The 25,492-nt window shown below is 47.9% G+C and overlaps 2 protein-coding genes and 1 long non-coding RNA gene across 4 annotated transcripts in view; 2 read left to right on the plus strand and 1 right to left on the minus strand.

Annotated features, from left to right (window-relative positions):
- Positions 1-25,492, minus strand: part of SYN1 (synapsin I) — a 64,108-nt gene that overhangs the window by 5,313 nt on the left and 33,303 nt on the right. For both annotated transcript variants that reach the window (XM_070784224.1, XM_070784223.1), the window contains exons 6-8: positions 1,416-1,478; positions 216-358; positions 42-116 (exon numbers count right to left, since the gene is read on the minus strand). In XM_070784224.1, coding sequence (XP_070640325.1) covers positions 42-116; positions 216-358; positions 1,416-1,478 — 281 coding nt within the window. The remainder of the gene's footprint in view (positions 1-41; positions 117-215; positions 359-1,415; positions 1,479-25,492) is intronic.
- Positions 5,573-9,498, plus strand: TIMP1 (TIMP metallopeptidase inhibitor 1). The gene is made up of 6 exons (XM_019955596.2): positions 5,573-5,732; positions 6,606-6,734; positions 7,489-7,568; positions 7,751-7,877; positions 8,132-8,256; positions 9,225-9,498. Exons 1-6 carry the CDS (start codon positions 5,597-5,599, stop codon positions 9,393-9,395), a joined length of 768 nt encoding a protein of 255 aa, XP_019811155.2. The 5' UTR covers positions 5,573-5,596; the 3' UTR covers positions 9,396-9,498.
- On the plus strand, positions 16,943-20,615 carry LOC109554977 (uncharacterized). Its single transcript, XR_011565285.1, has 2 exons — positions 16,943-18,807; positions 20,264-20,615. It is a non-coding gene; the product is annotated as an uncharacterized lncRNA (long non-coding RNA).

The raw sequence follows: 25,492 nt of genomic DNA on the forward strand, positions 1-25,492 counted from the left end.
CTCTTCCCCCCATCAGCCCCCACTAAGGTCAGGCCACCCACCTGTCAGACATAGCAATCTGCTCAAGCATCGCAGAGCCAGTGTTGGTCTTCCAGTTTCCTGACACTGATGTCCTCCTGGAGAACAAAAGGAGACAGGAGAGAGGCTCAGGGGGCCTGGGCTGCACAAGGCAGGGCAGGGGGACCCCTTCCCCAAGCCTTGGTCTTTCCACTCACATGTAGGCCTTGTAGTTCTGCCCAATCTTCTGGATGCGTACATCGTATTTGGCATCAATGAAGGGCTCGGTGGTGGCATACGTCTTGGTCAGTGCCACGACACTCGCAATGTCCTGGAAGTCGTGCTGGTTGTCCACCTTGACCTGTGGGAGTGGGGTGGGAGTCAGGGCCTGGTTAGGACGAGGCGATAGTGGGCAGTGGGGGTGCCTTGGGGCAAATGACACAGGTGAGATGAGTGCACAGAAATTCAGTGGATACCCCCAAGGCAGTCAAGCATGTATTCATTCTGGGCCTCCTGGCTTTTACATGTGCATGCAGATACCTCATGGGGTGTGAGTACATACAACCTGATTTTTAGACTCTTTTACTTTAAATGGGTCAGTTTATGGTATGTGCATTATATCTCAATAAAGCAGTGAGAAAATTGTGTGTATATACAGTATATGAATATGGGCACCCAGACACAAAATCCATTGTATATACAATATATAAACAGAAGCATGGACACAAACATAAAAATTACAAGTCTGCTTTCTATGAACACACAGACAAAATCAGATGGGTGGACAGCACACAGGACCCCGAGACCCTTGAATGTAAAAGATGACATAGTATGTGTTCAACAAAGAGGTCTGCCTACATACAAACACAGTGCTGGAAACACTAACAAATAACAGGACACACAAAACTGGCTGAGTGCAGGAGAGAAAATTGGGCTAACAAATGTAAGCATATGTGGAAAAATACAAATAGATAAAGGACACACATACAGAATTATTTTATTCACTGAATACACAGTATACTTCTACAGGCATACTTTCTTGGAGATACTGTGGATTTAGTTCTAGACCACCGTGATAAAGTGCAGGTCATAATAAAGCAAGTCACAAATTTTTTGGTTTTCCAGTGCATATAGAAATTGTATTTACACTGTATTCTGTTAAGTGAAATACATATCTAAAAGAATAATGTACATACCTTAATTTTAAAATACTTTATTGCTAAAAGATGCTAGCCATCATCTGACAATGCAGGGTTGCCATGCACCTTCAATTTGTAAAAAAAAAAAAAAAAAGTACCTGTGAAGAGCAATAAAGGGAAGTGCAATAGAACGAGGTATGCCTGTACTTACACCTGCACAGTGCCAGGAACATGCATCATTTACAAGCACACAGGTCCAAACCCCACCTGGCGACTTACCTTGCCCATCCCAGAGTGTGCGTGCCCCATCTTCACAACCACAGGGTACGTTGTGCTGCTGAGCTGGTAGGGTGGAAAGGCAGAGTGTGGTCAGTGGTCAGGGCAGGAGGGCTGACAGCTTGGGGCAGGGGTGAGGGGAGCCCATCCAGTGGGAGCCACACTCAGAGCCATTTTCCCACAAGAGGTGGGTCAGAGATAGCCAGCTAGCAGCTGGGGGTCACACAGCACTTGGGAGCTCAGACTCCAACCCAGAGCCCTGCCTGCCTTTCCCTCCCTCCACCACCCCCGAGTCCCAGACTTCCCGCCTCTGCTTTCCCGGGCAGAGGCATGGGTAAGGGGTGGGGGACTTTTCCGGAAAAGGGAAAGTTTATTTTTACAGTGAATGGATGGATGATAGAGAAGTGAGTATGTGCATGTGCGTGTGTAGGGGTGTGGTGGTGAGCATGTAGCAACTGGACCCCTCAGCCAGGCCTTGTGTGTGCATCTCTTCCACACACATACACAACCCAGAGACAGACAAACCCTCAGAACTCAGATGTACACTGCCACACCCAGAGGTTCCCACACACGCTGAGACCCAGGCAGTGGAAAGACCCACCGCCAACACAGGCTCTGGAGCACGCCTTGCTCTCTGGCCACACAGCCAGCCAGCCAGCCCAGCAGTATACACTCAACACTTGTAGACATGCAGTCCATACTTGTGGGCACAGACGTACACACAGCCCTCCTCTCACCCAAAGCCATGTAACAGAGGGACACACAACACGAAGATTACCTGTGCAACACTGAGACCCAACCCTCAGAGGCGCACAGAAGTGTGACAGGCACATACAACAGAACTGGGTACATATTCAACACTCACACATGCAATATTCCTAGGCATATGCATACCGAACGGAAAGACCCACCCTACATCCAGAGGTACACACACTTCTAGGTATTCACAGAAGCACTGAGACCCACAACACAGAGACACACCACCCTCCTGGACACATACAAAATGTATCTAGGAACACACATACATATAAAACTTGCCTTGCCATATATACAAACAGGCATGTACACAACCAGGGACACCCACAACCTCTTAAGTACATGAACAACACTCTGGGGTGTGTATGTGCACGCACACACACATTTAGGTGTGAGGATACCTCAAGTCTCCCCCAACCCTGGGCAGGGTAGAGGGAACTGAGTTAGCTGACCCCAGCCTCACCACACATGGATGCACACACAGGGTTGTGCCCTCCCTCCGCTGTGTCGACGGACGACAGGGTAGAGAGCAGCATTCCCGGAGGGGCTGCTGGGGTGGTGGCGGTTCTCAGTTCCCGACACAGGCACAGGAAGCCCGCAAGGTCAGGGTGACCGATTGACCTTCAGGCCTCACCCTCCCTGCACCGCCCCCCCACCTTCCTCATTTCCCAAATTAGTGGCGTCACGATGGGGTGCTGAGAAGCACCAAGTCGTTACCTTGTTGCCAGGATGCTTTAGATAGCGTTCCAGGCAAACCAGGCAGAAATGGCAGGTGATGTAACACAGGCGCACACCCAGCTTACAGAGGTGACAGCACACCCTTAGTTCGGTGCGCAACCCAGACCTGCTTTACAGAGGCAGATACAACTCCAGAAGCAACACAAACATAGTGGGCTATCCGAAACATTCAGGTACACACCACACACACACCACACACATACCACACACCACACAGAGGAGCACACACCACCTAAAACCACACACACAACCCTCAGAAGCAGAGACACAACAGGATGCTGTGTGTAAGCGCACATGCACACTCCCCCCCCCCCCGAAGTCTTTAGGCCCCTTTTATAAACCTTGTTTTCTCTGGACCTGAGCCTGAACACAACACTGTGTGTATGTGTGTGTGTGCCCACACATGCTGTGCCTGTAGGGATCTCTGAACACTGGGATCCCCGAGCCAGCCCTAGGTTTGAATCTTGGCCTCTCCTCTTCCTAAGGCCGTGTTTAACCCCAAGTAGGTCACTTAACCCCCTCCAGGCCTCAGTTTCCTGATCTGTACATAGGGCACAATCAGGCCCAAGCACGTGGTGTGTGAGAGGACTGTCAGGTGTCTGCACACCCAGCTGAACCCCACATCCCCCACACCCACCTCACCAGGTGGCCACACCAGCTGGACTACCCCTCCAGAAAACCCCACTGGTTTCGAGATCTGCACAATAACCTGCATCCACACAACCCCTCACGTGTAGACAGTGGGCAAAACTCTGTGCTGACTCAGGTTTCAGACTCAGAGAGCTGGCGTCAGAAGCAGTGTTAGCGAGGGGCTGCAGCAGGACTTTCCCTGCCCTCACTTCTCCCTTTGCCCCACCACCGACTTACTCAGCCCCCGTCTCATCACTCTCACTCCCCACTTTCACAATCAGCTTCTCTAAATTCCTGGTTTATGTCTCTTCCCCCTTATCTAGTCCCCCCCCCACCTCCGCCCCAACCCAAAGAGTCATTTCTTCACTCATTCCTGGGCAGATCACTCGACCCCTTTGTCTGTTTCCTCATCAGGATAATGAGAACAGGAATAGTCTCTAACTCACAGATTTTGTGAGGAACACAACAGCTATTTCAGACAAAACATTTAGCACTGGCATGCTAAAGCCTGTGCTGGCTTTAGTATCTGGCACACAGGAAGCCTCCATCCTCAAAAGGTGTTGAGCACTATTATTATTATTGATTTTAACATCCCTAGGTTCAGATCAGATCAGTCGCTCAGTCGTGTCGACTCTGCGACCCCATGAATCGCAGCATGCCAGGCCTCCCTGTCGTTAGCCAATAGTAATTGACAAGGAGGTAATCGGGACTGATGACATAGAGTAGCTACAAAGATTTCAGAGCAGTGTTTGATGTGTAGTAATAGTAAGAACTCCCTAGTGCTGGCAGTAGTTTCTGTTGTGGTGGTATTGGTGATGGTGATGGTTGTGCTAACCTTGCTGAGTTAATCAAGCTTAATTAGCAAGGAGGTAACAGAGATCTGACGACAGAATTACACGAAGGCTTCAGGGCACAGTATATAGTAAGTGCTCGGGAAGAGGCTGCTATCATCATTATTATTGGCCTGTCCTCCCTGAACTTACCAAGGATGTTAATTGGCCCTCAGAGCCCTTTCCCAGGACCCAGGGAAGATCCAGGCAGCATCTGGAAGCTGGTGGACAGATTGTCTCACCCCACCCCCCACCAGGGGCATGGGAAGGTTGGTGGGGAAAGGGGAGGGCAGGATGGGAGGGGATCTGTTTTCTACTGACTCACTGGCCTCTTTCACCACCTTTCAGCTCCCCCCACCCCAATGCTCATTCATTCACTGGCAGCTTCCCTGCTTGCCAGGACTGTGCTCTGCCTGGGTTAAGATCCTGGCACCAGTTAGCCTAGGTTCAAATCCCAGCCATGCCCTGTGGTCCTGGGAAAGTTCTTCAGTTCCTCTCTGCCTCCTCTGGGAAATGGGAATAATATCAATAACCATCTCAGAGGCTTATCATGAGCTTGAAGTGAGTTGTGTTAGTTGCTCAGTTGTGTCTGATTCTTTGAGACCCCATGGACTGTAGCCTGCCAGGCTACTCTGTCCATGGGATTCTCCAGGCAAGAATACCCGAGTGGGTTGCCATTTCCTTCTCCATGAAGTGAGTTGGTGCTATATAAATGCTGATTGTTTGCCTGTTTTTGTTTTTTTCTGAGAGGGGTTAAGATCCAGGTTTTGGCTCTACGACCTGAGTTCAAATCCCAGTTCTGCCACTTATTAACTGTGAGCTTGGATAAATCATTTAACCGCCTGTGCCTCAGTTTCCCCACTGTATCCGTCCTCCATTCACCTGCCCTATCTCCCTCCACTGTTTCTATTTGTTTGCTCTCTGCCTCCCCCCACAGTAGTTGCACACCAAAGTGTTTATTGAAGGAAGGAATCATTTGGGCTTCACCCATGAGGGGTTTTGGGGGATGTGGGTGATCAGTTAGATTCTGGAGACTTTAGGAAATTGCATTGGGCGGAATCCTGCCTGTAACCCTCCGCTGAGACCGCCTGGAGGGATAGTGCCTGACGTGGAGACGGGGGAGGGGGTGGTCAGGGCGAGGCTCCGGGGAAGGGAGAGGAGAAGGATGCATCTCCTTTTTGGAGTCCAGGGCCCGCCCCTTGGCCTCCGAGGATGGTGGGCGGATGAGTAATGCATCCAGGAAGCCTGGAGGCCTGTGGTTTCCTACCGCTGCTGCTACCCCGCCCTCGCATGGATATTTATCCTCCGCAGCTCAGGCCCTGCCGCCATCGCCGCAGACCCAGCGCCCAGAGAGGCTACACCAGAGGTAGGCAGGGGCTTGGGCGGCCCGCGGGGCCTGGAACTGGGCTGGAGCGTTCCTGCCTGATACTCGGCTGCTCAGCCTGGCTGGCGGGTACCAGGACCTTGGGCTGGAGCAGGGGAAAAGGGCGGGGGCGGGGGAGGGGGGCTGGAATCGCTCTTTAAATCCCAACACTCCCAACTCCTTTGAACCCCTGACATCCATCCCCAGCTCCCCGAAAGCCACGAGCCCCTAAAGCCACAGCTGTCTCCCAAGCTGCCAAGTCCCCTAAATTCCCTCTTTGTCCCCCAGCAACCCAAACCCCCGAAGCTCCCTCAGCCCCCACAATCCCTAGCCTCCCAAATTCCCAACTCCCTAAACTCAAAGCTTTCTCTGCACCCTAATTCCTCAGGCACCCCACCCCCTTAAGCCCTCAAACTCTGTCAACTTCTTAATCCCCAAGCTCCTCCAAATTCCTCAACTTCCTTCAACTGCCCCCCCTCCTCTATAACTCAATATGCACAACCCCCAAACTCCCAGCCTCCCTGCAAACTCCTTCAGCTCCCCTAACCCCAAATTCTTCAGCCCCAACTCCTCAACCCTCCCACTTCTTTAGCACCCCGAAATTCTCCAACTCCCCCAGCCCCCTAAACACGGCAGCCCCATAACTTACCCACTTACCTAGTGCTCAAAGTTTAAATTGCTCAAACTCCATGACTCCTAAACTCTCCTGACTCCCTATCCCCCTAAACTCTCCTGGGTTCTCAAATCCCCAAGCCCCTTAAAATCCCCACTGTGTCTGTGGAGGGGTGTGGTGTAGAGTAGGGTGGGAGGCCTGCCCAGGTATGTGGATCACCTGGGCCGGGGGCCCTCTGAACCCTCCTCCCCACCCCCCAACAGAACGCACCATGGCCCCCTTTGCACCCATGGCCTCTGGCATCCTGTTGCTGCTGTGGCTCACAGCCCCCAGCCGAGCCTGTACCTGCGTCCCACCCCACCCACAGACGGCCTTCTGCAACTCCGATGTCGGTGAGTGTGCCCACCTCGCCCACACACTCCCAGCTTTGGTTTCCCTCTCAGTTCAGTAGGGTGCACGAGGGTGCCTACCTCTAGAACAATTCCACTCAGCACACTGACTCTGCTTTAGCTGCTCTGCATCCTCATGCTTTCTTGATTACTCAAGGCCCAGACCAACCTCAGAGCCCTTGTACTGGCTGCTGCTTCTGCCTAGTATACCCATCCCTCCAGGTATCCACATAAGTGGCTGCCTTAAATGTCACCTTCTCAGGATGACCTTCCCTGACCACCCTATTCAAAACTTGAACCCCTGTCCCCTAGTACTCCTGATCCCCCTCACCCAGCTCTGAAGTTCCCTATCACACTTACTACCTTCTAGCTTCCCATATACTTAATTATTTCACGTGTGTTTAGTCTCTCTTCTCCTAGTTAGACTGTGAGCACCACAAAGGGAGAGATTTCTGTGTTTTGTTCCCTGCTGTGTCCCTGACACCCAGAACAGTGCCCTGGCACGGAGGAGATGCTCTAAAATATTTGTTGTGTGAACAAACACAGGATGAATATAGGAAAAAGGGTTGAAGCAGTGCTTGGCCAAGAATAGGCATTCAACATACACATGAAGCAATTAACAAATGTATAAATCTCTAGGGTGCTGTCTGGCATCCAGCAATCCCTATTTAAGGATGTGCTTTGCTAGTATTATTGTGATTATTTGCATTGGCCCCTTGCAGTCCCTTTGACTTTTGTTTCCCCTCTTCTTTTGTAGTCATCAGGGCCAAGTTCGTGGGGACCGCAGAAGTCAATGAAACTGCCTTATACCAGCGTTATGAGATCAAGATGACTAAGGTAACCCTTCAGTTCTTGCCCCAGCAGTTCCTAACATCTTCCTCCCCGTCAGAATAAAAGCCTCTGGCCACTGGTTTGGCGGGAAAGGTAGCTGTGATCTCAGGATGCTATCTGACTTCAGGGAAGAATGTGGAGTGGGAGGACTGTGTCAGTACAAGACTCTTCCCTTCATCCACTGACAGATGTTCAAAGGGTTCAGTGCCTTGAGGGATGCCCCTGACATCCGGTTCATCTACACCCCTGCCATGGAGAGCGTCTGCGGATACTTCCACAGGTCCCAGAACCGCAGTGAGGAGTTTCTCATAGCTGGTGAGGTTCCACCCCATTGCCCTGTGCCACGCCAACCCTCCGCTGCTGCCTGGCAACTGCTCAAGTGCAAGGGAAGGGAGGCTCTAAAAGAATGGTCCCCATTGAAATAAGGAATGCCCTAATTTCAGCCTATCAGAAGGCTGGGGCTTTGCCCAGCGGGTGTCAGTGGTCTTGGGACACCAATCTGGTGCCACTCTGTCCCTGGCTCAGCCAGTCAGAAGCTGCCTGTTGACCCCTCCCCTCCCCCGCCACAGGACAATTGTCGAATGGGCACCTGCACATCACCACCTGCAGTTTTGTGGCTCCCTGGAACAGCATGAGTTCTGCTCAGCGCCGGGGATTCACCAAGACCTATGCTGCTGGTTGTGAGGAATGCACAGTGAGTGCCTGGAGCCTGCCTACCTCCTGGAGAGCAGTCCTTTGTCGTGTCCCCAAACCACGGCTTGTTTCTTGCTCCCTCTAGCTATTCCTTGTCCCCATGGCTGCTCCCCAAACCCTAGGGGTATTCCTGATCTCTCTTGCTGTTTCCTCAAATCCGAGACTGTTCCTCTGGACATTCTGCTTGTTCCTTTGCCCTGTGTCTGATACCTGGGGATTCGCAGTTCCCTAGACTATCTGCCAGAGAAGGCAGTGGCAACCCACTCCAGTGTTCTTGCCTGGAAAATCCCATGGACGGAGGAGCCTGGTAGGCTGCAGTCCATGGGGTCGCTAGGAGTCGGACACGACTAAGCAACTTTGCTTTCACTTTTCACTTTTCATGCATTGGAGAAGGAAATGGCAACCCACTCCAGTGTTCTTGCCTGGAGAATCCCAGGGACGGAGGAGCCTGGTGGGCTGCTGTCTATGGGGTCGCACAGAGTTGGACACGACTGAAGTGACACAGCAGCAGCAGCAGACTGCCTGCTTTCTGTTCCTCTCACTCCCCCTTGTGACTGCTCTGCCACTCTGAGGGTTCCAGGATTGCTCCCTGATGGCCCTGGAAGTCCTCTGACCCCAGTGACTGTCTCTGAGCCCCATGTCTCCTTCTTAGGCTTAAGTTTCCTGCATTCCAGTTGTTCCCTGCTACTGCCAGCTATTCCCCGTCCAATGGGACGGTCCCTCCAGGTGACCTGCCTGACTGCTCCCCTACCACCATTCCAGGAAACTGATCTTTGACATGGATTGCTGTCATCTCACCAAGCCCAATGACTGTTCCTCACAATGGGAGGGACTGTTTTTGAGTCTGTAGCCATGTCGGGTGACACCAGGTCTCCCTAGCAGCTCTGTGTTAACAGCTGAAGAGTGCAAAGTTCTCTGGAGGGGCAGGAGGAGAAGCCCTCAGAGCTGTTCCTCCCTCCCCTCCTCCAGGTGTTTCCCTGCTCATCCATCCCCTGCAAACTGCAGAGCGACACTCACTGCTTGTGGACGGACCAGCTGCTCACAGGCTCTGACAAGGGGTTCCAGAGCCGCCACCTGGCCTGCCTGCCCCGGGAGCCAGGGCTGTGCACCTGGCAGTCCTTGCGGGCCCAGATGGCCTGAGTCCTGCCCCCAGCAGAAGCTGAAGCCCGCACAGTGTTCGCCCCTGTTTCCACTCCCACCTTTTTTTCTTCAAGAGGATGAAATAAAGAACTACCACCCAGCAGGCAGTCTCCCTGTGTAGTGTCTGGGAACAAACCTATGTCACTTGATGACCTGGTGGGGGTACCCGGGGACCAATGCTGAGGGAGTGAGGGGTGTCCAATGCTTTTTATATTTTATATACAGTTTGAGGTATTGATAATTATTATGTACATTGGCATTAGCACTGCTGTCATGTAACCTGCCTTACCAACCATGAGTTACTGGATTATCTCTCTACTCAATACTTTAAAGCATTTTACCAGACTAATTTGTCGTTCCTACTCCATTGAGCTTTCTAGTTCAGAAATTATCCTACTGCTGCCACATGGCGGGGGCTTCCCAGGTGGCGATAGTGGTAGAGAACCTGCCTGCTAATGCAGGAGATGTAAGAGACGAAGGTTCAATCCCTGGGTCGGGAAGATCGCCTAGAAGAGGAAATGGCAACCCACTCCAGTATTCTTGCTGGAGAATCCCATGGACAGAGGAGCCCGGCGGGCTACAGTCCATAGGGTCATGGAGTCGGGCATGACTGAAGTGACTTAGCATGCATGCATGCATACCAAATGGCAACCTCACTGGCAAATTCCCCTATTCACAAATACCTCCAGTGGACCAGCTCATTGACGAATGCCCTATCAATCATTTGTAAACAGCTCTCGCTTCAGGTGCTGTCCTGATGTCATCCAGGGAGGACGTTTTACCCCATCCAAACCTGTGGGTGTCACTGTTGCCACCTTAGGTTTTGTACTGTGAGTCTGACTTGAGTGAACAGGGAGACCTCCAGTAGGCCCAGAGGTCCCCCCCCAACCCCCATCAACATAACCCAGCCAGGGACTCTGGAAGTAAGGGCAGCCCTGCCCCTGCCCCCACGGCCTATGGGAGATTTCTTGGAAGTATTCATTTGGGGACAAGGAGGGAGGGGGAGAAGGTGTGATCTGAAAATCCCCAAGTTCTGCCCTTCTCCCTCCCCCCCTACTTCTGCTCCCCTCACTCTTTTGATCAACTGAAGCAGTGAAGTGCAGCAAGGGTCCAAAATCAGGACCAACCAGGTGCATCAGCCCACCCGCACCTCCACCTTCCCCTACACAGCTGTCCATTCACGAAAACAGGCCTCTAGACTCAAGCCTCACCTTTCTGGTTCATCTTCCTCCCAAAAACCTGAGTGAGAGACCTTCCAAACACTCCCTTCCTCATGACTTCTTGCTTACACAGCTCGGCCCAGGCCCTTCTCAGTCCCTAGAACCTGCTCCTTACACTCCAGAGATCCAACTGAAGTGAGGTCCCTGGGAACTGGGCTTTCAGATTGGTGCAAACATTCAGTAGAACACTCAAGTGTCCTGTTGACTGGAATCTGCTTTACATAGATACTTGTCGAAGGAAGGGCTTCCCAAGTGACTCAGTGGTAAAGAATCTGCCTGCAATGCAGGAGACCCAGGTTCGATCCCTGAGTCGTGAAGATCCTGGAGGAGGAAATGGCAACTCACTCCAGTATTCTTGCCTGGAGAATCCCATGGACAGAGGACCCTGGCAGGCTATAGTCCATGGGGTCACAAAGTTGGACACAACCAAGTGACTAACACTTACTTTGTCGCAGGAAAAGACTTCCAAATTCCCTCCCATCAGACTACCTACTGGTGCCACCAGTAAGAACCCAGGTCTCCTCCAGGACATTCTGGGTCACCAAGTATGGCCCCCTGGATCCTCTTGGTCCATGTCCTTTTGTATTCCTGGAAGGTTCTGCCAGGGCTCAAGGTATGTCCCAGGGATGGAGGGATTTTCAGCACCCAATGGCTACCTGTGCAGATATTTCCAGCAACAATTTGTGTCTTAATATTGACATGTTGGTTATGCCCTGGGAGGACTGAACCCTGTCCACCAAAAGGGGCAAATGGCAGCCTCTGCTGATGGGTACAAAGAAAGGACCTGGGCTCTGGTGGCCTTGTCTCTATTGGCTCAGCTGCCTGCAAGAGTCTGGCAGCTTCTGACAGTTCACTAAACCCTAGTACCAGCTCCCTGCACTCTTACACCGTTTCCTGACCCCAGGGCCTGTTCTCTGCATGTATTCATGTGTGTTCAGTCGTGTCCAACTCTTTGCAACCCCATGGACTATCACCTGCCAGGCTCCTCTGTCCATGAGATTCTCCAGGCAAGAATACTGCAGTGGGTAACCATGTCCTTCTCCCAGGATATTCCCAACCCAGGGATCGAACCCACATCTCCTGCATTGGCAGGCAGATTCTTTACCGAGACACCTGGGAAGTGCCCTAAGCTCTCCATTATTTTACCCCTGGGAGGAAGGTGAAGTAGAAAGTGGCAGAAGAAGGATGAAGCCTATTGTGGAAATGGTTCTCCTGCCAACCTGCCCACCTACAGGTAGTGCCCTGGATCAGGACTCAATACTTCATGGGATAACCACTAGGCCCTACTGCAGCCCTTTTCACAGAGTCTCAGCACACAAGATCACCTCCCCCAGACCCCAGTAGGACCTCCAGGCAAGATACGCGTAGTCCTGGGGTCATTACACCCCCCATCACTCTTCTGGAAAATCAACTAAAGGACTTCTCTGGTGGTCCAGTGGTTAAGACTCCACATTCCCCATGCAGGGGCCACAGGTTCGATCTCTGGTTGGGGAACTAAGAATCCGCATGCTGCACTGCAGCCAAAAAAAAAAGAAAGAAAATCCACTAAAGTAAGTAAACTGAGTTGCCCTTCACCCCTAGCATTCCACATGTCTGTGTGTGAAGCTCTGATTGGAAGAGACTCTGATGGCTGAGAAGAAGCAAGTGGGGGGGGGTGGTGGCAGTCTTGTGAGGTGTGCAGCATGGGGTCCAGCTCCACCGGTAGCCTGGGGGCTGGCCCTTCTCACCCAAGCCTCAGTTGTTGATGTTGTTCAATCGCCCAGTTGTGTCCGACTCTTTGCAACCCCATGGACTGCAGCATCTGTCCCTCACCATCTCCGGAAGTTTGCCCAAGATCATGTCCATTGCATCGGTGATATCATCCAGCCATCTCATCCTCTGACGCCCTCTTCTCCTGCCCTCAACCTTTCCCAGCATCTCCCTGAAAGATGGGCCTTGCAGTCCCTACCCAGAATCCTTCTGAAGTCTGTGCTAGCGTTGGAGGATGATTAATGAGTGCATTCACCCACTGGGTATTTTGGGGGTGTCAAAACACATGAAACTCTCATAACAATAACTTCCTATATAATGTTACAGTAATTTAAATTTCTAGACCGGTAGTGTAGTGTAGTGATTAAGAATCTAAACACTCAAGCCACGTCATTTGCATTCAAATCCTGCCCGTTACATGTACTAGCTCTGTGACCTTGGGAAAATTACATTACCTCTTTATACCTGTTTCCACCTCTGTAAGATTGGTATAAAATGAATGCCTAACTCATAGGCATGTAACTTTACGTGTAAAGTGCCTGGAACAGTGCTAGGTACATAGCACTTGTAAGTATTAATTAGGAGTAGTATGATAAATGTAATTTAATGTTTAATAGTGATTATCTGTATCACTAATGATTCTTTACAATATTGAAAATCATGTTTAATGTTGGGAATGATAATTTACAATATTAGAAATAATGTATAATATCAGTAGTAATAATTGAATGCACCCTGGAAAACTTAGTTTAACTCATCATCCTGATATCTTCCCCAGAGATGTAACAAATATTTAATATGCTCATGTGTTAATTTTTTTTTATCATGTGAGACTTTTACACTGCTTCCCAATGTCCAAATCACCCCACTTACAAATACTGACATTTTCAAAGACTTCTGAGGGCAAGCCCTCCCAGTGATAGCGTTCCCCACTATGAAGTCCTCACTGTGGACAAATCATCACATTTATAAATCTCTATTGCTGCCAAAACTATAGGTGACAAATCTCTAAGCCCTTGGCGTATTTTTTCCTTTGAAATGTCCCCTCTCTTTGAGAGGGTAACAGGCAGGAAGGCCAGGGGTCTCCAAATGGAGGAAATAGCCTGCAAGTGTCAGACATTTTTATCTCTCTTAAGCGGCAGGAGGAAACAAACTAGCAATATTTTTTCCTTCTCTATACAAATTTAAAGGGAGGTTTCTCTTAAAATACTGTGTTGCCATAATGACACCCGGCTTCGCCTGAAGTTAGCTATTCTCCAGTCTAGAGATAACCAATGCCTTTTTCTTATGGAAATGTTTATCTTAAGCTATGCTAATGTACTATGCCTTTACCCCAAAACTCTGTCTCCAAGTCGGTTCCGCCTCTTGGCCCAGAACCTACTTGACAAACCAGTATGGATATTGTTCCCCTAATCTATGTAAATGAAACTATTTGTATGGTGGTCTGCCCTTCTTCAAGATTCAAGTTAATCATTTTATGGCCCAGGATAAACCATTTATCCCAAAATGCATCTTATGGGTGAGGGGCCTGGTGCCATTCTGAATTTTAAGACATTCCTTTCTTTCATTAACAGACTGCTAGTGACTATATAACATCCAGCTAAACACTAGCAGGGGGGTACTCTTTCTGCCCCCTTCTGATGCCTATGTCAGAAGCTTTCTCTATCTTCTTTATACTTTAATAAAACTTTATTACACAAAAGCTCCGAGCGATCAAGCCTCGTCTCTGGCCCCGGATTGAATTCTTCTCCTCCGGGGGCCAAGAATCCTGGTGTATTCGCGTGATTCAACAACAACCTTTCATCTTGGGGGCTCGTCCGGGATCCTTCAGGACAAGGTAAGGATGCTTGGAGCTTTAGTTCTTTGTTCTCTTAGCGAACACGTTTTCTGCTGTGCTTTACTAACTCAACCGTGTGCTTGTGTGAATGAATGGCATGCCCTGCGTGAAACAAGTAAGGAGCCCTGCTCTGCGGTTCCACGGTGATCTCATATGGCTTACGGCAGAAACCTGTCGGGGCGTTATACCGACCTGCCAATGCCAAGAGGCACCCAATGTCTCCTTCGAGAACCGACCAGAAATGAACAAAGCGTGTGGACCGAACTCTCCTTTCTCGGTCAAACTTTTCGGTCTCTTTGACCATTTCATAACGCCTTGGGAATTAGAAGTACTAACCTAATCTATCGGATCATAGACTTTCAAGGGACTTGTGATCTATACTGTTACTGTATACTGTGGCTTAGGTCCCAAACTTGGATTGGTAGTCAAGAAAGTGTCTAGCCTCGCTAGGAATCGAAAGTTCGGAAGCTAGATGGAGCTCTAGCTCCCAGAACATCTCTGAGGTTAAAGGTTACTCAGATTGGGACTGCGATGGGTTTTTTTTTTCTTTGGTAATGCCGGCTCTTAGTGGATCAGAGGAGGCTGTTATACTGGTGTGGTGATGCTTGGAAAGAACATCTCAGTTTTATGTTCGCGTCGGTCTTATTGTGGTCAGGAAATACTCAGGGTCGTGCACAGGCACTCAGGTGACGAATGTTTCCCACAATGGTCTTAGCTTGGGAGGCATTCCGGAAAGTTACTCTGATTCACCCCGGGTGACATCAGAGGCAAGCAAGGTTAAGGGTGAAGAGCTGGACGTCAAGTAGGGATGCTATCAAGTCTACCCCTGGTACATCCCCACCCCGTCTCGGTGGTAGAACCGGGAGGGACGAGTACGGCCCCTGCGTCGGTAAGGGACAGACTAAGTCCGACCAGGAAGGAAAAGCTTTTGGTGTAACGTCTGTCTACACCCCCATCTAGAGCAGGGAGGGACGCCTCCGGTAGGAAAAATGGCGCTGGTCGCTTTTTTTCTCTCTTACAGATGGGAGCTAACAATTCCAGCCTCACTCCTTTGAACTGTATCCTGAAAAACTGGGATAGATTTGATCCCCAGGGCTTAAAGAAGACACACCTGGTCTTCCTATGTGATACTGCATGGCCACGGTATCCATTGGAGGACGGCGAACGGTGGCCAGTTGGAGGGTCTCTTAAGTATAATACTGTTCTACAATTAGACCGGTTCTGTAAGGAACAAGGGAAATGGGTAGAAGTAGCATATGTGTTGCCCTTTTTCTCTCTGCGAAATATGCCAGACTTATGTCCTAAGGGTATAGATTTGGGTGTGAAACCTTCAGCTCCTCCCTATCCTCTTCCTTTGCCCCCGTACCTGGGACTCCAAACTGGGATTCAAACTGCCCACATGGAGGTCCAAACAACTCCTGTCTCAGTACGACCTCAGACTACTCTGGTTTCAGTAGAAACTCAGACCATCGAAGTAAGCGATGAGATGGAGGACAGGAGACAAAGAGAAGAGGAAAAACAGGTTTCTCCAATCTATCCCTGGGATCATATGCACAGAGCAGCCAGAGAGACTGAGGAACAGCCACACAAGCTGTTGCCTCTTTATGAAACACCCACCAGGAGAAATAATCAGTCCATGAGAGTTAATAAGCCTTTTTCTTATCAAGAAATACAAAGAATCAAGGAGGATCTGGGAGACTATTTAGAGGACCCAGAAAAATATATCAGAGCTTTTAAAGGTGTTACTTTGCTTTATGACCTCACTTGGAAGGATGTGATGTATATCTTGGGACAAACGCTAACTCCTGAGTCAAAGACTCGAGTTTTGGGAAAAGCGGTTGCTTATGGAGATGAGTGGCTTGGTAATGAATCAGTAGGGAAGAGGGAGAACGAGATAGCGGCCCTCCCCACTGGGAATCAGGCGGTCCCAACTATAGAACCAGACTGGGACTACAACACAGCTAAAGGAAGATGGGATCAGAGTCATTTTGTTAGATGTATTCTTGAAGGACTTAGGCAGGCGCGTTCTAAGCCTTTAAACTATGGCAAATTGGCAGATATAGAACAGGAAGAGAAAGAAGCTCCTGGTAAATTCCTAGATAGACTGAGAGAAGGCCTTCGCAGATTCACTGAGATTGATCCCGAAAGTGAAGAGGGAAAAGTGATCTTAAAGGATAGATTTCTCACTCAGTCGGCTCCAGATATCCGCCGTAAGCTATTAAAACAGGCGTATGGACCAAATCAGTCTTTAGATACTCTGTTACAACTGGCTCAGACAGTCTATTATGGTAGGGAATATGAGGAAAAGAAAGAAAGGCAAAAAAAGACAAAGGAAAAGGCGGAAGCCTTCGCCATGGCTATGAAAAACGTTCTTAAACAGCCTGAGAAAAATGCCCAGAGGGGCCCAGGTGAAAAGGGATGGGCTTGCTACTGCTGTGGAAAGGAGGGGCACCTCAAGCGGGATTGCCCTCAGGCATCTAAGCCGCCCCCGGCTCCATGTCCGGTCTGCAAAGGACCACACTGGAAGAGAGACTGCCCCCAGAGGCGTAGGTCTCCGGGGTCGGACTCTCAAGACAATCAGGACTGAAGGTGCCCGGGGGTCCCCACACAAGCTCCCATCCTAATTACACCTGAGGAACCCCGGGTATTAATAGTTGTGGGGGGCCAATCCGTCGATTTCCTTTTAGATACTGGGGCAACTTATTCTGTGCTTACTGAAGCCTCTGGCCCACTTTCTTCCCGATCCGCTTCCGTAATGGGACTGTCTGGACAAGCCAAAAGGTATTATTTCAGTTATTCTTTATCTTGCAACTGGGATTCTGTGCTGTTTTCACACGAGTTTCTGATTGTGCCAGAATCTCCCTCACCCCTTTTGGGAAGGGATATACTGAGCAAGGTCCATGCCTCTGTTTTCATGAATATGGAGCCCTCCCTTTCTCTCCCTTTAGTTGAACAAAATGTAAATCCTAGAGTATGGGCTGATGGAAAATCTGTGGGTCGAGCACAAAATGCTATTCCTGTAGTTGTTAAGCTCAAAGACCCACACGTATTTCCACATAAGAAGCAGTATCCACTGAAACCTGAAGTTAAAGAAGGGTTAAAACCCATCATCGAAAATTTAAAGGAACAGGGACTATTAATTCCCTGTAACAGTCCTTGCAACACTCCTATTTTGGGTATAAAGAAATCAAATGGTAAATGGAGACTAGTTCAAGATTTACGAATAATAAATGAGGCTGTAGTTCCTTTACACCCCGTGGTGCCTAATCCTTATACTCTATTGTCTGAAATTCCTGAACGGGCCAAATATTTCTCAGTAATTGATTTAAAGGATGCCTTCTATTCAGTGCCTTTGGCGGAAGAAAGTCAATTCCTATTTGCCTTTGAAGACCCTACGCAGCCAGCTTCTCAGTTAACCTGGACAGTTTTGCCCCAGGGATTTCGTGACAGTCCTCACTTATTGGGACAAAGTTTGTCACGGGATTTACAAAACTTTAATAGCTCTGAAGCAGTGGTGTTACAATATGTAGATGATATTTTGCTCTGTGCTGAGACAGAGGAAGCTTGTTCGCGAGCCTCAGAAGATTTCTTAAACTTTCTGGCAGGCTGTGGTTACAAGGCATCAAGAGAAAAGGCTCAGCTTTGTCAACAATCGGTTAGATATCTGGGCCTAATCATATCAGAAGGGACTAGGGCCATAGGCCCTGAGAGAATTAAACCTATACTAAATCAACCCCTACCTATGACTTTAAGACAATTGAGAGGATTTTTGGGAATCACAGGTTACTGTCGCATTTGGATTCCGGGTTATGGGGAACTTGCCCGGCCTTTATATAAACTTATAGCTGAAACTCAGCAGGCCCAAACTGACAAACTGGTTTGGTCTCCAGAAACTCAAAAGGCTTTTAAGGTTCTTCAGACTGCTCTCCTGCAAGCTCCAGCTCTGAGCTTGCCCACAGGGTCAGAATTTAATTTGTTTGTCACTGAAAGAAAAGGTGTGGCATTGGGAGTTTTGACACAACCCCGAGGGCCTCACCAACAACCTATTGCTTATCTAAGCAGAGAATTAGATGTAGTTGCATGTGGGTGGCCCCACTGCCTAAGAGTAATTGGGGCAGCGGCTTTATTAGCACCTGAAGCTTTAAAAATAATTAATGGACGAAACCTTACTGTACTGACTTCTCATGATGTGAGTGGAATCTTAAATTCTAAGGTTAATATTTGGATGACAGACAGTAGGCTTCTTAAGTATCAGTCATTGTTGTTAGAAGGACCAGTAACTAAGCTTAAAGTTTGTGGAAATTTAAATCCTGCCACTTTCCTTCCTGAGAAGGAAAATGAAACACCTGATCACGATTGTTCTCAATTCCTAACTTTAAACTATGCAGCTCGGGAGGATCTAAAGGATACCCCATTAGACAATCCTGACATGGAAATATTTACAGATGGCAGTTCTTTTGTTCAGGATGGAAAGCGTAAAGCAGGTTACGCCGTGGTGACTGCTGAACAGGTTTTAGAAGCAAAATCTCTCCCCCAGGAAACTAGTGCTCAGTTAGCGGAGCTTGTGGCCCTGACCCGAGCTCTAGAGTTAAGCAAAGGGCAGCGGGTAAATATCTATACAGATTCTAAGTATGCTTATTTGACTTTACATGCTCATGCTGCAATATGGAAAGAGAGACACTTTAAAACAGCAACAGGAGAACCTATTAAGCATTTCAGAGAGATCGAGAGACTTTTAACTGCTATATATTGTCCTAAAGAAGTAGCTGTTATGCACTGCAAAGGGCACAGCAGGGATGGGAGTAAAATAGCCGAAGGTAATCATCTGGCTGACTGTCAAGCCAGAAAAGCGGCACTTTACGAAACCCCTTCACTACAGACGCCTTTGATCTGGACAGGTCCTGTGGAACAGGAAAGACCACAATATACTGAGGAAGAATTAGAAAGATATGAGAAACGAGGAGCAAAGATTACTGATAAAGGATGGTTACAGTCCGAGGATGGACGATTAATAATTCCTGAAAATGCTCAGTGGAAAATTCTTAAGGGTTTACATCAGAGTTTTCATTTGGGTGCTGAGAGTACTTACCAAATGGTTTCTCGTTTGTTTGAAGGTAAAAATGTAATGAAAACTTTAAAGAATATTATCAAAAGGTGTGAGATTTGTCAAAAAAATAACCCAAAGACTGAAAAGCTAGCAAAATCTGGATTACAACGAAGTGGGAAGTATCCTGGAGAGGATTGGGAAATTGATTTTACTCATATGCCAAAAGCTAATGGATATTCTTGCTTACAAGTTTGGGTAGATACCTTTACTGGATGGATTGAGGCTTTTCCCTGTCGTAGTGAACAGGCTAAAGAGGTTATAAAGATTTTAATTCATGAAATTATCCCCAGGTTTGGGCTGCCACGGAGCCTTCAGAGTGACAATGGCTCCGCCTTTAAAGCTGCTGTAACTCAGGGGGTATCTAAAGCTCTAGGAATAGAATATCACTTACACTGTTCCTGGAGACCCCAATCCTCCGGAAAAGTTGAAAAAGCTAATGACATTATCAAAAGGCATCTGCGCAAATTAACTCAAGAGACGCAGGACAAATGGATTAAAGTCCTACCCATAGCTTTAATGAGGGCTCGAACTACTCCAAAAAAAGAGGGACTGTCCCCCTTTGAATGTATTTATGGAAGGCCTTTCTTACGCACAGACATTGTTATAGACCCTGAAGCCTTGGAATTAACTAATTATGTAACTCAGCTCTCAGCTTTTCAACAGACGTTAACAGAGCTCCGGGAGAAGACTCCTGACCCAGCCTCCGAGTCAAGCAGGCCTCTATTTGAGCCAGGAACCGAGGTCCTCATAAAAACAGTGGGATCTGGGGGGCCATCCCTCGAGCCTCTCTGGGAAGGTCCTTACCAGGTTATTCTTTCCTCTCCCACAGCTGTCAAAGTGCCAGGAATTGATTCGTGGGTACATCATACTCGAGTTAAGAGGTGGCACCCTGACCAAAATTAAGTGACTTCATTTTATGTCTTTACTTTCTATGCTCTGACTTTGTACCTTTTAGATGGGCCTGATAACCTATGTGAGCTTACTTCTGCTGACTCCAAATATCCTGAGTCTGCCGTTGGATCCTCAAGACAATGTCTTCCTGTCCTGGGCTCACTCCTATGCTGCATTCCACAATCGGTCTAACTGCTGGGTCTGCGGAGCGCTCCCCTCTTCGTCAGTGGAAGGCTTCCCGTGGTGGACATCCCCACTTCAAGGAAAAGACTTTCTCCAAGTCTGTGAATACCTTCGACAACAATCACATGCGATGCCTCTTCGTCATCTGATGACATCTACCAACCCTAAAATGGACTGGTGCAACACTTTGTACTCTAACTATGGACATAATGTGACTTTTAATTTTGATTATACGTTGTCTCGGTTCAATGACTATTTTGCTACATATAAGGTAAATAGGTCTAGATCTAATGGCTTTTTACCTGACGTTTATCAAATATGGGATGAGGTTACATGGCTAACTCCTGAAAAAGGACGTTTAATATCTACTGCCTCTATATGCTGGGAACAAACAGAGCCGTCCCCAAAAGTTAGCCAACAACTTAATTACAATGATTGGAAACAAATGGGATATTTGTCTCGGGAAACATGCAATGTAATCATTCCCGTGTTTTCCAATCCCAGTTCAGGTTCTCCCTTTGTCTGGCCAGGCACGAATTGGGACTGGATATCTCAGTCGCGCTGGCTTGCTCCAAACGGAACTTATTGGATATGTGGCTCTTACCTATGGGCATGGCTTCCCCCTGGTTGGATAGGGAGATGCACCCTGGGTCTAGCCTTTACTCATGGCTTTATATTTTCAGAGCTTCCAGAAAAGCCTGCTAATTTACCCCACCTTAGAACTCGGTGGGCAAGGTCTGTATTTTATTGGTATGATTATTTGGCTGCAGCGTTTGTTCCCTCTTTGGGAACTACAGATGTTATGTTACGAGTGGATGCTTTGACTAATTTTACTCAACAGGCATTACAAGATTCTCAAAAGGCTATTTCAGCTCTTAATGCTGAACAAGCACAAATTAGAAAGGTGGTTTTACAAAACAGATTGGCTCTAGACATTCTGACAGCTGCACAAGGAGGAACTTGTGCCATTATTCATACCCAATGCTGTACATATATACCTGATATGAGTACGAATGTTACTCATTTTACTAACCACATGAACAGGATGATTAGGGCCATGGACACTCCTGAAGCCTCAATTGCTTCACTTTGGAAAACGTTAACTAATTCCCCATGGTGGACAACTATCTTAATTACGATAATTCTGGTTGTTTTGTTCTTGCTGTTTGCTCCCTGCATCTGTAATTGTATAACTGGATTTGTTTCTAGCCGCATGAAAGCTTTTAAGTTACAAATGGTTGCTCAAACTCCTGCTACTACTGTAGCTACCTCCAGCTACTATTTGGGGCCCCTGGATCAGATATCCTCAATATGAGGATTAGGAGAATATGTTGCCTCACCAATTTAGGGACAACGCCCCTTGTCAGCTCGGAAGTAGTTATGGAATGAGAACGACGCCCCTTTTCCCTAGGCAACATAATTCTCCTAAAAGAAAAGGGGGGAATGAGAGGGTAACAGGCAGGAAGGCCAGGGGTCTCCAAATGGAGGAAATAGCCTGCAAGTGTCAGACATTTTTATCTCTCTTAAGCGGCAGGAGGAAACAAACTAGCAATATTTTTTCCTTCTCTATACAAATTTAAAGGGAGGTTTCTCTTAAAATACTGTGTTGCCATAATGACACCCGGCTTCGCCTGAAGTTAGCTATTCTCCAGTCTAGAGATAACCAATGCCTTTTTCTTATGGAAATGTTTGTCTTAAGCTATGCTAATGTACTATGCCTTTACCCCAAAACTCTGTCTCCAAGTCGGTTCCGCCTCTTGGCCCAGAACCTACTTGACAAACCAGTATGGATATTGTTCCCCTAATCTATGTAAATGAAACTATTTGTATGGTGGTCTGCCCTTCTTCAAGATTCAAGTTAATCATTTTATGGCCCAGGATAAACCATTTATCCCAAAATGCATCTTATGGGTGAGGGGCCTGGTGCCATTCTGAATTTTAAGACATTCCTTTCTTTCATTAACAGACTGCTAGTGACTATATAACATCCAGCTAAACACTAGCAGGGGGGTACTCTTTCTGCCCCCTTCTGATGCCTATGTCAGAAGCTTTCTCTATCTTCTTTATACTTTAATAAAACTTTATTACACAAAAGCTCCGAGCGATCAAGCCTTGTCTCTGGCCCCGGATTGAATTCTTCTCCTCCGGGGGCCAAGAATCCTGGTGTATTCGCGTGATTCAACAACCTTTCATCTTCACTGCACAAATTCCCTTTTCCACAAATATCCCAGTAACAAATACCTCTGTTGAGCTACCTTCTTTATTCATAAACATCTGATTGATGAATCTCCACTGATGACCTCCCACTGACAAATCTCCCCATTCACAAATACCCAGGAGCAATCTATCATCCACTGATGGACTCTAGTGACAAATATCTCTCTTGATGATTTCCCAATCCGTTGACATATCTCCTATGACCACTCAGTTGAAAAATCTTTCTACTCATGAATACCTTTTTATGACATAATTCTCATTGATAACCTCTATCAAAAAATCTTCCCAAGAATACATTATACTGGCATATCTCCCCATTCAGGCATGCCTATCAAAATGCTCTCATTGTCAAATCTTACCATTCAGAACCATTCAGAAATACCCACCATTGATATCTACCTCATTGCTAAACTCACTTGAAAAGCCTTTTCATTCATAAAGCCTCATCCATCCATATAGCCCCTACTGATTGACCACCCTTCTCCACTGACACATTTCCCCATCCTTAGATATCTCTAGTTGGAAAATCTCCCTGCTGGAACAGCTCTCAATATATTACCCTATATGTTGAAACATCTCTCCATACTCCCAATGACAGATGAAGAGGTAGAACAATTCTTCCTTTTCATCAATACTGACTGACACTTAGGTCTCACTCTCTAGCCTGGGACACCTCCTATGCCAGTAGTGATGAAATCTGAGGACTAACCCCAGTTATACCATAGAGCACCCACCAAAGGAAATGATTAGGGCACACATACTCTCTGGATGTAGAGGTGAAGGTTGAGCTTGAAAAAAGAGATTAGTTGAAAGTCTGCATAAGAAGTTGTTAGAACCCCAGACACTCCCCAAATACCAGTCCCCACTGCAATAGAAGGCTGAAGATATGAGCTCTTAAAAAAGCAAAATAGAGAGTTCATATGGGCAGGAACGCCCAGGCCACACCTCTTTGTTGTTATCTATTTATCCACCACTGAGCCTGGGCCTCCTGCTGAACCTTTGTGAAGAGTTACAGCTCTGATGGGTGGAGGCGGGGCCACTGGTACCAGAGGGCAAGTCTCAGTGTCCTTTCCCCCCATCATATCATGAGGGCCTCCTCTGACTCCAGGCCCCTGGAAAGCTCCTTGAATCCTCTCCTGTTTGAGGGTGAGCTGGGCCAGGAAAAGCTCATGCTTCAACTCCACTCACCCTCACTGTATCTCCAGGTCCCTGCCATGAGTCCCAACTTCCTGCTGGTCCCTGTTTTGTTCCTGGCTCTGCCCCTGACCAGCCTCAGGCTGGCCCTCAGGTGCTACCAACCACACCCCCACACTATTTATTGTAACTCAGATGTGGGTAAGTCTGGGCAGACCTCAGGAAGGCCTCTAACGCAGGGACTCACAGTGAGGTTCCAGAAGAGTGGATAAAGCCCTATGAGGTGGTTGAACCTAAATGGCAGTTGCTCTGCAAACTTTTGTTTTTCCCCAAGAGTATTGGGACAGGGAAAATCTTGAATGTTTGAAACCCAAGGGATCCCCTGACACATTTCTCCCACCATTTATCCCTGTGGCTTAATTCCTGGGATTCTTACTGAGACCATGAAGCATTATGAGTTCAAAACATCAAGGCACCCCGCTCACCTCCTTCCCCATATCTGTCTCCTCACCAAAATACAGGCCCCTGACCTTGTTCTGGCTGAGGGAATAGGATGGGTCTTTGAGGCCTCAAAACTAGAGATGTGATACTAAGACCCAGCCCCTCATCCATTAAATATTCTTCAGTCGCAGGGTCCCTCTCCCTTCCCCCCCCCTCACAGACAATCAATGTTCTAAAAAACCCAGAATCAATGTTTCTGGGTCATGAAAGTACTCAAATATAAAGAGCAATGTGGTTATATCTATCTATCTACACACCACAGCAGTGATGACATCCCTGGGGAGAAGTTTTCTTCTAGGAATTCCTTATCTCAGGCCAGCCTGCATGTCCCTACCCTGCATGGATACCTCATCTTCAGGCCTCTCTCTGTCCCAGCCCTAGAACAAAGTGTCCCCTCCCTGGAGCATTTTCCACCAAGTACTCCTAATCCCAGCATGCTGTGCTCCTGATTTCAGCCATCCACAGAAAATTCTGTCCCCAACCCATAGTGTCCTGGATCTTTGGGACTGGGTACTTGGGGATCACAATCTGTCCCAGCCAAGGGACATCTGGTCACACTTTACTGACCATCAGGGAATGGCATTCACCCCCTTTATGCTCTTTGATGGATGAGAATGTACACTGAGTTGTGTAGTGTTGGAAGGGGCTCAGGGAGGAGTGTATCAGGGAGGGGTCCTGATCATCTACAAGTATGCCTGCAGGAATTCCAGCAGAGCTATTTAAAATCCTAAAAGGTGATGCTATTAAAGTGCTGCATTCAATATGTCAGCAAATTTGGAAAACCCAGCAGTGGCCACATGACTGGGAAATGTCAATCCTCATCCCAATTCCCAGGAAGGGCAGTACTAAAGAATGTTTAAATCACCGGACAATTGTACTCATCTCCCATGCTAGTCAGGCTATGCTCAAAATCCTTCAAGCTAGGCTTCAGCATTACATGAACTGAGAACTTCCAGATGTTCAAGCTGCATTTAGGAAAGGCAGAGGAACCAGAGATCAAATTGCCAACATTCGGTGGATCACAGAGAAAGCAAGGGGATTCCAGAAAAACATCTACCTCTGTTTCATTGACTACGCTAAAGCCTTTGGCTGCATGAATCATAACAATCTGTGGAAAACTCTTAAAGAGATGAGAATACCAGACCATCTTACCTGTCTCCTGAGAAACCTGTATGCGGGTCAAGAAGCAACAGTTAGAACCTTGTATGGAATAACTGATTGGTGCAGGATTGAGAAAGGAGTACAACAAGACTGTTTA

The sequence above is a fragment of the Bos indicus genome, chromosome X, assembly GCF_029378745.1.
Source record: "Bos indicus isolate NIAB-ARS_2022 breed Sahiwal x Tharparkar chromosome X, NIAB-ARS_B.indTharparkar_mat_pri_1.0, whole genome shotgun sequence".
Taxonomy (NCBI): Eukaryota; Metazoa; Chordata; class Mammalia; order Artiodactyla; family Bovidae; genus Bos; species Bos indicus.